The 13,159-nt window shown below is 43.4% G+C and overlaps 1 protein-coding gene across 1 annotated transcript; it reads left to right on the top strand.

Annotated features, from left to right (window-relative positions):
- The first annotated feature begins 4,262 nt into the window (after window positions 1-4,262).
- Window positions 4,263-6,808, top strand: LOC125524357 (L-type lectin-domain containing receptor kinase IX.1-like). The gene has a single exon (XM_048689421.1). The coding sequence runs from the start codon at window positions 4,312-4,314 to the stop codon at window positions 6,460-6,462; it is 2,151 nt and encodes a 716-aa protein (XP_048545378.1). The 5' UTR covers window positions 4,263-4,311; the 3' UTR covers window positions 6,463-6,808.
- The last annotated feature ends 6,351 nt before the right edge of the window (window positions 6,809-13,159 follow it).

Raw genomic sequence — 13,159 nt, 5'->3', positions numbered from 1 at the left:
CAAAAGAAGAACAAAAAATAGAGAAGAAAGAAAGGAAAAACAAAGTAATAAAGAAAACGAAAAAAGAAAAAGAAAGAAAAAAATGAAAAGAGAGAAAAAACAAAACAAAAAAAACCTGAAAAACAGAAAAGAAACAATGGAAATGGCTCGTTTCGATTTAAGAAGGTCCGACCTACTATTTAGTCACGAACGGGGGTCTAGCGCAGTGGCTAGCTCACGGTCAACTAGGCCTTTCTCTTCATATTTCTTTAAGTGTCCGTTATTGTGCTGGCTGTTACTGTAGCTTCGACATGAGAGATCCGTCCGGTCTCGCTTAATGCGAGAAATAGACGATGTGTCTTTCCTAAGACTTGCGAAAAGAGATCGGGGGAGGGTATATGGGCCAACCGATATGACTATAGTGTAGACACTTCGTACCGCTAAGTCACTATGGCGTATCAAGGCGTTTACTGAAATCACTAGTTAAGCAACACTCTATGCAAACATCAATCCCACCTCGCCAGGTAAAGTGCGACACTTATCGCAACCTATGAGTTTTTCCTTCTTTTGCAGATTCATCTATTCAATATGTTTTATCTCTTAAACAGTGCATCCAAATCTTAATTTTTTTTTCACCGTTGGAATCCTCGTATCGAGATCTTCAAAACTATATCCCATGCTGATAGGTTTCAATGAACTATTTTCACCAAAAAAAACCAGAAAAAAACCCGAAACAGGAGCACGTTTTTCCCTTTCCGAGAGGCACGACCATGACCCTCGCGAAAACAAATCCGTGCCTCCATGAGAAATAAATCCATGCCTCCCGTGGTCGAAAAAAATGTGTTTTTTTCCTTTTTGTGAGAGGCACACATCAAACTTGTGCCGCCACGAGAAGTAAATCCGTGCCTCTTACAGAAGAAAAAACAACAAAAACGTGTTCTTTTTCGTTTCGAGAGGCACCGTTGTGCCTCTTGCGCAAACAAATCCGTGACTCTACTAGAAGTAAATCTGTGCCTCTCGTTGCAGGAAAAAAACGTATTTTTCCCCTTTGTGAGTGTCTCTCACGAAAGCAAATCCGTGCATCCACGAGAAGTAAATCCATACCTCTCGTGGAAGAAAAAAATAAAACCCATTTTTTGCGTTGGGGTCCAAAACCTAAGAAAAGCTGGAGGAAAATTGAAACCCCAAAAAAAACTTCTATAAGCAAAAAACGTGTGTAAAAAAATAAAATCCGAAAGGAGCGCCCATAACGCAACACATGGCAACGGCTGAGAGCCCGCCATTTCGCGCGCTCTCAGCCCACCCTAGTGACCAATGGGGAGGCTTCAGAAGGAGCGCTTTTTGATTAGTTGCTCTCGGGGTTTGCGCTTCAGGCACCTGTAGTATACATTTCGCAAATAGCCGCACACATCACCTCCATGATGGGTCGACACATCACCCCTTTTTTCTTTCTGTTTTTTAAACTACAAAAAAGGCGATACGGCGGGGTGTCGAACCAGCAACCTCCACATCAGGCTATGTTGCAGTAACCACCAGGCCATCTTGCAGAACTAGATAATGAACATCTTTTTCCATTTTTCTTTTTCTATTTTCTCCTTTTCCCCCTTTTTTCTTCCTCCGGGTTTGACGATTTTTTTTTTTCAAATTCGTAAACTTTTTCTACAAATCGATGAACTTTTTTTCAAATTAGGTGATTTTCTTAAAAATTAGATGAACTTTTTTCAAATACATAGACTTTTCTTGAAATTCCATGAACTATTATTTCAGTTTTGATGACCTTTTTCATATCAGATTAACTTTTTCCAAATTTGATGATTTTTATTGTAAAAATTTAGGAACATTTTGTCAACTGTTATGATTTTTTTTCAAAATTGATGATTATTTAGTCAAAATCCACAAACATTTTTTCAAATGCTATGAACTTGTTTTCAAAATTGATGATTTTTTTCAAATATCAACGAATTTTTCAAATTTTGTGAACTATTCTTCAAAAATGGTGAACTTATTTCAAAATCAATGAAAATTTTGAAATTCATGATTTTTCCGAATAATTCAAAGAAAAATAAGTGATACAGTAGATAGTTCTGTGCAATAAATAGCCCGGCAAATTATTATTATGTAATTGGCACCTGTTACATATCACAAAAGGCAAGTAGCTCCGGTGGTTAGCGGAACTCATACGTGAATGGAACTGCGTGAGTTTGAAACCGGGAGTGTGCTACTTTTTTTTGCGGTTTTTCCATGCCATGTGTTCAGGCACCTGAAGCGCTGAATAGGAGCGTCCGCGTATCAACACCGAAAAGGAAATGCCGTTTTCCTATTTGTCGCATGTTGTGACAATTTTCTTTAGGGGGAAGCACGTTGTGACAAATTGTCTGACCAATTGCCTTTAGGGAAGCACATTGTGACAAATTGTCTGACCAATTTTATTTAGGGAAGCACTCTTTTTAAACATTTGAACAAATTTCAAATTATGTTCATGTTTTCAAAAAATGTTCACAAATGTACTCATTTAAAAAACATGTGTTCTATTTTTTTCATGCTTTTGGAAAAATATTTTAAGATTTTGAAAAAACTGTTTGCAAATTCAAAAATGTTTCATGTTTTAAAATTTGTTCGTGTTTCCGAAAAATTGTTCAAGAATTTTAGTGTTTTTCGTGTTTCAAATAGTATATTTTAACAAATAAGAATGTTAGAAAATAAAATATAAACATGATCGCTACAGTAACTTTTCGGTCATTACAGTACTTTTTCTTGATCACTACCAAATTTTATTTCTTGACCACCACACTTCGCACAGTATTGGGCCAGCGACACATAGGAGGTCCCTTGGAAATGACCTGACCATTGGTGATACATATTATTTGCGGTCCGAAAGTCCTATCCTAATCCCGAGCTAAAATGCAATCTGATGAATGGTAAAATCCAAAAAATAGTAAAAAAAATCAGAATTATTTTATGGTAACCTTTGACAAATGTTTTGTATGCTTAACAAACTTTAGCACAAAATGACATTGATGGAAGTCATGAAAATAAAATCAGCACTCCAAAATATTTTCAAAACTACCATTTTTGAAATATCATTTTTGTTTTTTTGCCACGACTTTCATGAATGTCATTTCGTACTGAAATTTTGCAAGCATAAAAATATTTTTTATTAGTTTACGGTTCTTTTAGATTTTTTTTCAATTTTACTGTCCATCAGGGAGTATTTGAGCTCAGGAGCAGATACTTGACGTCCTTTGGGTTCGAGCTATCCTCCAGCCGAACAATCCGCGAAAACACCAGCTCGAGCAACCCGCCTCTACGCCACAACCTTTTACGTTGATAACGACACACCACCACCGGCGGGTCGAGCAATCCGAACCCCCTCCAGCCGACGAACCAAGCAACCGCCTCATGGTTCAATGGGGAGAATATTATACGAAAACCAACATTTAAAAAAAACTTTGTGGAAACCATGTTTGAAAGTACCGAAAAATCTGAAAAGATGTAGTACGTTAAGAGGATAATGTTCTATTGTCATGCGAAATTTCAAGTAAAAACACATTACAGGATGCGAGCTATGAAGAAGACAAACTTCAGCAATAAATAGTGATATCAATGTACTACACTATTCAATGCTGATTTTATCTCTTTCATAGTCCACATCCCGTAACATGTTTCAACTTAGAATTTTGCATGACAATAAAACATCACCCTCTTAACATCCCATATTTTTTTGAAACTTCAAAACATCATTTTTCTCGTGGTTTTTATCGATTTTCATTGAGTGTTGGTTTCCCTACAATATTTTTCCTGTTTCGCCATGTCAGCGCGCAAAGTATGAGCTAGTCTCAACTCTCGACTCGCCGAACTGCGTGCTCCGGATCGCCGCAGAGCAGGCGGCAAGAACGACCCCCGGCGCAAATGCAGTACGGCGCTCCACAAGAAGCGGTCTGACCGGTGTCGCCTTCTCGGCTCCACCGCCACACGAGGTCAGAAACTCCGGCGAGGTGGCCTCCCTGGCCACGCTAACCCCTCCTTGACTTCATAACGGCCGCGAGAATCCAGTGAAGTCATTTTCGCCGGAAGCTGTACACAACCGGTTTGTGTGGACGACCGTTAAGCTCCGGATGCCGGCGACTCCGTCATGTGTAGCCATTATTTGGAGAGCTCAGTCGGAGGAGCCGTACGTGTGCCGCATCTTGAATAGAAAATTTCAACAACAACGACACCGTTGGCTCGATCCGCTTCGTCGTGGAGACCAATTCCGTGACATTCATAGGTCCAAGATACGGAGAAGAGAACCCTGGCCACACCCCACTTTGGTCGTCCGGTCGCCGGTTTGAAATGTCGACGAGCTATACAATTTCATCCCCACTTTCATATAATGCTCAAGGTTCCTCCTTCCCAACCACTGTTTGTACCCAAGCGATGGGCTCCCGCCGTCGTCCGACCACCACCCTAGTCCTGGTGCTGCTGCTACACCTCTACTACGCGCCGCGCTGGGCCTTCTCGCTCGACTTCAGCCTCAACTTCTCCGACGCCGGCGCCGGCTCATGGATCGACTTGGACGGCGACGCATCCATCAGCCCGCCAAGGCTCGAGCTGACCAAGAACCTCCTGAGCAGCGTCGGTCGGGCGTCGTACGCGTACAAGGTGCCCCTGTGGAACGGCGACACCGGCGAGATGGCTAGCTTCACCACCAACTTCTCCTTCCAGATCACTCCGGTGAAGGACAGCTCCGGCGAAGGGATGGCCTTCTTCCTCGGCCACTTCCCGTCGGAGATCCCGCCCCAGAGCGGCGGCGGCGGCCTCGGCCTCCTCCCGGCCTTCACCAATGGGACGGGGACCACCCGGATGGTGGCCGTCGAGTTCGACACTCTCGGCAACTCCTACTATGGCGGCATCAGCAAGAACCATGTCGGCATCGACGTCAACTCCATGGTTTCCACGGAGTCCACCCCCATCACGACCACGCAGAACCTCACGTCGTCCTATGTCATGAGGGCAACTGTCACGTACCACAACGTGTCCAAGATGCTGGCCGTTGATCTCCACATCGACGATGCCCTGTTCCAGGTCAATGCGACCGTCGATCTGAGCAAACAGCTACCGGAGGAGGTCGCCGTTGGCTTCTCGGCGGCCACCGGCAACGCCTCCGAGCTGCACCGGATACTCTCATGGTCATTCAGTTCCACTCTACCTCCTCTTACGACCAGGAACAACCACAAAAAGTTAGTAGTGATCCTGTCATCCGTACTAGTCCCATTGCTTTCTTTGGTGGTATGTGTGGCCGTGTTGCTATGGCGGCGACACAAGAAAATGAAGGCAAATGAGGACAGGCAAGAACGGTACGCCGACAGAGCTGACCTCGAGAGAGGTGTGGCTGCCGGCGGCCCCAGGCGGTACACCTACCACGAGCTGGTTGCCGCAACGAGACACTTCGCGGAGGAGGAGAAACTCGGGCGAGGCGGCTTCGGGAGCGTTTACCGGGGTCACCTCACGCTTACACCCGCAGCCGCTGACCGCCGTGCGGTGGCGGTAAAGATGTTGTCGGCCGAGTCGTCGGCGCAGGGGAGAAAGGAGTTTGAGGCTGAGGTGAGGATCATCAGCAGATTGAAGCATCGTAACCTTGTGCAGCTGCTGGGTTGGTGCGACAGCCACAAGGGTCTCCTGCTCGTCTATGAGCTCGTGGCGGAGGGCAGCCTAGACAGGCATCTCTACAGCAAGGAAAAATGTCTCACATGGCCACAGAGGTACAAGATCATCCTTGGCTTGGGATCCGCGTTGCACTACCTCCACGGAGAGTGGGAGCAGTGCGTCGTGCATGGCGACATCAAGCCTAGCAACATTATGCTCGACTCATCGATGAGCACCAAGCTCGGGGACTTCGGGTTGGCCCGGCTCGTCGACCACGACACGGGGTTGATGCAGACCACCAAGGCCGTGCTCGGCACAGTCGGGTACATCGATCCTGAGTTCGTCAACATGCGTCGGCCATGCACCGAGTCGGACGTGTACAGCTTCGGTGTCGTCCTCCTGGAGATCGTCTCCGGCCGGCGTCCGGTGATGGAGACCGCTGGGAAATCCTTCACGTTGGTCAGGTGGGTGTGGAGCCTATATGGCAAGAACGCGATCCTCGACGCGGCGGATGAGCGGCTGAGGGGTGACGAGGCCAACGAGGGGTGGATGGTCCGCGTGCTCATCGTCGGGCTCTGGTGTGCACACCCGGATCGGAGCGAGCGTCCGTCTATTGCCCAGACCATGCACGTCCTGCAGTCTGTCGAGGCGAGGCTGCCGGCGCTCCCGCAGCACATGTACAGGACCGTGCCGGACCCCATGTCGTCCTCCGGCCCGGATGAGGCTTTCTCCATTGACAGCTCCACCTCCAGCTCCGGTTGTGTTCGCTCTTCTTCGGTCAACACCGGCGCCACCAAACTTTCTTCCGACTTGTCCTCGACTGCGTTGCTACAGCAATCCAAGGATCTAACTAATTGATTAATCTAGATTTGTAAGGCTTAATTAATTTTCTTGTAGCATCCAACATGCATTGACAGCACTAACATGTAAATCTGAGAGCACCCCACCGCCTTATCTAACAATTCATTTTGTGCTTCGCAATCCATGTATCGGGTATTCGGCTTACCTTCAATTGGTTTAAAAACTGAAAACGAAATAAGTAAGCTGAGTATGCCATTGCCAGACACACTGCTTACAACGCCCTGCGTCATGGAGCCGTCAATTGTGGGGAGGAAGGCCACTACTTTGCCGCAAAATTTGTCCAAATGTTCTGTGATTTGGGAGGGGGGAAAAGAGAAATGTTTACGCACGGGGCAAATTTTAACATGGTCCCTCTTACCTCATTTTTTTATATATGAGGTAAGAAGGTAAGAGTCAATCAAGCCATTCATTGATGAGATCAACGGCTAAAATCTATTTTATACTCTTACCTCTTATGTGAAAATTTGCCCCGTGGAGCAGTTTTAACATGGTCCCCCTTACCCCCTCTTTTCACATGTTAAAACTGCTCCGATATATAACACTCGACTTATACTTTTGACTGATTCTTTTCTTTTCTCCATTTTGTAATACAAAATTTATTTTTAATTTTTTGTTGTAATATCTTTCTTTCCCCTCTCTTCTCACTCACTCCCTCCCGCCAAAATTTCCCGCCATTTCTATCCCCTCCATTTCCCACCCTCTCTCTTCACCGCCACTTTGCCACTTCAAAATCGAATTGTGTATTCTATTTCTACCCTTCACACCATCCTAGGGCAATGTTCTGAACCTCTCCAAACTTCACGAAATATGGAAATCTAGCATCTCCAGCCAGCTTCACGCTTCGCCCGGCGAGCAGAAAGCGTTCTGCTGCTGTCTTGGCTTCTCCCAGCGCTAGGCCTGTTGGGCTGGCTGGAGGCAGCCCCGTTCAGCTCCTGGCTCTAATGAGGCCGCAACAGAGCACAAAAATGGGTTGGGTTGGATGACTTTGGGTTAGTCTGCGCTGAAAACATGCACAGTTTTTTTTTCCACAGGTGGTATTGCTGTGATTTTTTCAGTACAAAGAGATGTACAGAGAGCTTTACAATGGCACATGAAGCGCCAAATATGAAGCAATTTTTTTTTGGAAAGACCACAATTTTTCTCAGTTAACACAAGTTATAATTCCAAAGAGAAACTAGTTCTGTCATGTGTCATACAACAAAAGCTTCATTTGCATATAAGTTTGCAAATCAAAATGGTCACATATCTAAAGACATGAACATGACTAATTCACCAACTACGAGCAATGGTGGTAGCTAGTTCATGCCTAAACAAATCCATGTTAGGACCAGTTTCCGCGTATGTTGAAGCATCCGGTGCATTTGGAGAAATAACATATTTCTTGTATCTGTCTAGAATAGTTGGAACATAATCCGGATCCCTCTCACACCGAAGAAAGTGAATATCCTCTTTCTCATGGAGGTGGAAATAGTTGGGTAGTGTCATGGTAGCCGCAACAATCATCTTTTGTGTGTTTAATTGAGTAGTTTGGCATCTTGAGCAAGATTTGAGATTTCATTTTCCACGCACCACATGCTCTCTCTATGTTATTGTGCTTGGAGGAGTGGATCCGGTTGAAACATGCCAACAGCGACATCGAATGCTGTGGGCGTTAGCGACTTCTCAATTATCTTGGTCATCATCAGATGCTTATCTTTGCTGATACCACAAAGCAGTTGGATGACGAGCTCGTCGTCTTCCACTGCCTTGCCGGCGTTCCGCATCCCATTCGCGACAACCTTGAGGCGGCGCAGAAGGAGGAGATGGAGTTATCCTGGCGGATGCCATAAGGCTCGGTCTTGAGGTAGAACTGTTGCGAGCGCTTGTTGTTGAGGAAGAGAGCCTCGATGGACGACCAGAGTTCGAAGGCGGTGGTCTCCCGGCACTACTAGGGAAAACCCTAGTAGTAGCACTTGAAATATGCATAGCAGTAGCGCTGGGTCCAGCGCTATCACTAAGGCGCTACAGCTAACTAGTAGCAGTAGCGCTGGAAAGGGAGCGCTACTGCTACTTACAAGTTCATTCTTCATTCATCAGTTGTTCTAAAAAGCGCTGTTGCTAAATTTTCTTGTATTTTTAAAAATATAGATTATTTTCATTCTGTGGTTTTATATACAGTACTTTCATCATATGATTTTATGACTATGATTACTTATTATATATAACAGTGGGTGAAATGAACGTGGAGTAGATTCAAGTGGAGTCAACATGTGGTGCATGTCGAAAGTACTACTCTAATCCAAACTTGATCTAGTTTGGATTAGTAGTACTTTTGATGTGCACCACATGTTGGCTTCACTTGAATCTAATCCAGGTTCATTTCACCCACTGTTATATATAATAAGTAATCATGCTCATATAACAACTGAGCATCATGCATCATCGATCATAATAATAAATAACTCATCATCAGTATCATAATAACAAGTCATACTCATCATCATCGATCATACAACTTCTACTCGATACCACATCATCATCATTGTCATCTAACCGATCCTACTTAGTTGTTCTTAGCACATGATCATGAGTATTATTAACTAGGACCTACTACCTTCTCTTAGGTAAAATAGCATAAAACAAGATAGGCCCTGACTCTCCATTATGGGGAATGGAGATTATCCTGTCTTCAATTCTTGCCTTTCGCACAATGTTGCTTTCAAGTACCTCCTTACGACTGTCCATACATTTTTCCATTCTTTGATTTTCATGTCTCCACTTATTTTAGAAATCCAATATGGACAAGTGAGATTCGTATGATGACCTGGCCGTATGTTCAAAACATCAAGGCGACCATTCTGATACATCAGATGAGGCACACAATCATTTAGGATTTTCTGTTGAAAAACATAGTAATAACTTCTTAGTTAGCAATGTAGTTAAGTTTTAAAAGATTTTTTGCAAAAGATGCACGGATGTCGTAATACTAAAAAATCTTACCATGACATCTTCATGGATGTTACCGTAGTTCAACACGTGCACTAGTGGCACGTATTGACCATAATGTGGAGGGGTTTTATAATAGATATTGTAATTCTCAAGATCAGTACAAAATACGACCAGATGATTTTTCTCCTAATAAGTTAACTCAGAGCCATCAGTGTAGTAGGTTCTGTCTACCATGTTCCGCACATTGTCTGAATAATGAAAATAAGCTGTCAATGAAAATAAGCTGTCAACTATTTTGAAATGAACAATATAAATTAGTTAATAACTATGTTTGAGAAACTCACGTAGCGGTAGAATTGGAAGCGTATCAACAAGGATCCAAATGTCCATATTGTCTTGGTCGATGTTAGGATCACCAAGATCCATGGTGACAAGCATACCCTCATAAAAACCATACATCTTGTAAAATGCTTCCCAATTTTTGCAACCAAAATGGGTTACGCTCTCAGAATTATACAGATTTACTTCAAAATCCACATCATGATGGGTCCTTAGGTGAATTTTCTTTATTTCGAAATTTTCATGGTCTTCAAAACCCATCCTCTCCAAGACATAGCGTCATGCATGGCATGGGATAAGCTACTCAACTTGTAAAAGATGAAAATTACACGTTGAAATAGTTGAAGTCATGCTTAATTACGAAAAAAAACACTTTTCGTAGTTGCGTACCATTTCAACATCGAAGGTCTCCTGGAGCTTAATGCTAAAGCGCCGATCTTCGTCCAGGTGAGGCCTGTCGCACAGACCTTGGCCATCGTTGCACCAGCTGCACTCTCCCGGGAGACTTTCGTCATCCGATGATGACATTTCCTACGTTCATAATTCAAAGATTAAACTTGTACAATTCAATATATGTACTATAAAAATTAAATTAGATCATTATTATTTATCATGGGTTGACTATCGGTCTGCCGAGTCTATATGGTGGAGACTCTCCCTCACTGATTCCTCTCTGACATTTTGCGACCGTCGGTGATGGTCGTTACTCCTCCTTTCCCTAGTGCATAACAAAAGTCTAGCACAAGGAAAAGAATGAGAAACAACCCCACGACAACAGTCGGCCTTCTTCGTCCTCTCTCATATATGGTGGATACACTCCCTCACTGATTGTTCGACCTTCGGCGATGGAGCCTCGACAGACTTAAAGTCAACCCGAAATGTCGTTTAATTATTTTTCGAGAAAATCCAGGCCACTCGATATTTCCTACATATTCTAGCAGAAGTCATGCCAGAATTCACGGAAAAATCCTGCATGACCTTTGCTAAAAGAGGACATATCGAGCGCCTGAAATTTGCTGGAACGGAAATTAATCAACACTCCAGCAAAACATAGGCCACTATAGGAGGTGTAACCTGCAAACATGCCCGGCCACTTGGGCAAGCACATATCCTATTTGAGAAACACAAGATATACATGTTTATATCTACATCATATGAGCATTCAATAAGCATTCAAGATATACACCTAAATTCTATTAACTACACCTAATTAAAAACCTACATTTTAAACATGCTTCGATCATAACTAGGAATCATACTATGTTATTCTAAGATTAAACACCTAAAATACCTAAATTAAATTAACAACATGGGGTGGCTGGTCTCACCTCGATCGAGGTCGGAGGGGGTCGGTGACGGGGATGGCGGCGGGGATGATGCAGGGGCTCCTTGATCTCCGCAAAAACAAAATATAAACAAAAACATTATTATCATCATCTTAGGACTTAGTGAAACTCCATAAGCTACATTGAATTATTCTATTCAAATTTACTTATAATTTCCTATTCTTTTCAAATTTTCTAAAAATTTCCTATTCTATTCAAATGACCTACATTTACTTATTTTTTCAATTTCATAATTTATTCTATTCAAATTACTTATTCAAAATTTCTAAAAATTTCCTATTCTATTCAAAAAACCTACATTTACTTATTCTATTCTAATTACTTATTCAAAATTTCTAAAAATTTCCTATTCTATTCAAAAAACCTACATTTACTTATTCTTTTCTAATTACTTATTCAAATTTTCTAAAAAGAAAATATACTAAAAACCTACATTTACTAAAAACAAAAACCTAAATTTACTAAAAACAAAAACTAAAACAGAAAGGGGGAGGAGGAGGTGGGAGGAGGCCAGAAGGAGGAGGTGGGAGGAGGCCAGGAGGAGGAGGGAAGGAGGAAGGGAAGGAGTGAAGGAAATATGCCCTAGAGGCAATAATAAAGTTATTATTTATTTCCTTATTTCATGATAAATGTTTATTATTCATGCTAGAATTGTATTAACCGGAAACATAATACATGCGTGAATACATAGACAAACAGAGTGTCACTAGTATGCCTCTACTTGACTAGCTCGTTGATCAAAGATGGTTAAGTTTCCTAACCATATACATGAGTTGTCATTTGATTAACGGGATCACATCATTAGGAGAATGATGTGATTGACTTTACCCATTCCGTTAGCTTAGCACTTGAACGTTTAGTTTGTTGCTATTGCTTTCTTCATGACTTATACATGTTTCTATGACGATGAGATTATGCAACTCCCGTTTACCGGAGGAACACTTTGTGTGTCACCAAATGTCACAACGTAACTGGGTGATTATAAAGGTGCTCTACAGGTGTCTCCAAAGGTACTTGTTGGGTTGGCGTATTTCGAGATTAGGATTTGTCACTCCGATTGTCGGAGAGGTATCTCTGGGCCCACTCGGTAATGCACATCACTATAACCCTTGCAAGCATTGCAACTAATGAGTTAGTTGCGGGATGATGTATTACGGAACGAGTAAAGAGACTTTCCGGTAACGAGATTGAACTAGGTATTGAGATACCGACGATCGAATCTCGGGCAAGTAACATACCGATGACAAAGGGAACAACGTATGTTGTTATGCGGTCTGACCGATAAAGATCTTCGTAGAATATGTAGGAGCCAATATGAGCATCCAGGTCCCGCTATTGGTTATTGACCAGAGAGGTGTCTCGGTCATGTCTACATAGTTCTTGAACCTGTAGGGTCCGCACGCTTAACGTTCGTTGACGATATAGTACTATATGAGTTATGTATGTTGATGACCGAATGTTGTTCGGAGTCCGAGGTGAGATCACGGACATGATGAGGAACTCTGGAATGGTCCGGAGATAAAGTTTGATATATGGGATAGTAGTGTTTGATCTCCGGAAGGGTTCCGAAATTAACCGGAAGGGGTTCCGGATGTTTCCCGAAATGTTTGGGCATGAGAACACTTTATCTGTGCCAAAGGGGAAAGCCCACGAGGCTTTTGGAAAGTGCAAAAGGAAGTTTTGCGGAGACCAGAGGCTAGACGCCAGGAACCCTGGCGTCTAGGGGGTAGACGCCGGGAACCCTGGCGTCTAGCCCTGGAGTCTGAGAAGGACTCTTGCCTTTCGGGTGAAACCGACTTTGAGGAGGCTTTTACTCCAAGTTTCGACCCCAGGGCTCAACATATAAATAGAGGGGTAGGGCTAGCACCAAAGACACATCAAGAAACACCAAGCCGTGTGCCGGCAACCCCGTCCCCTCTAGTTTATCCTCCGTCATAGTTTTCGTAGTGCTTAGGCGAAGCCCTGCGGAGATTGTTCTTCACCAACACCGTCACCACGCCTCGTGCTGCCGGAACTCATCTACTACTTCGCCCCTCTTGCTGGATCGAGAAGGCGAGGACGTCACCGAGCCGAACGTGTGC

The sequence above is a fragment of the Triticum urartu genome, chromosome 7 (genome assembly GCF_003073215.2).
Source record: "Triticum urartu cultivar G1812 chromosome 7, Tu2.1, whole genome shotgun sequence".
Taxonomy (NCBI): Eukaryota; Viridiplantae; Streptophyta; class Magnoliopsida; order Poales; family Poaceae; genus Triticum; species Triticum urartu.
The sequence above is the reverse complement of the archived record's forward strand: the minus strand, read 5'-3'. Positions and strand labels throughout refer to the sequence as shown.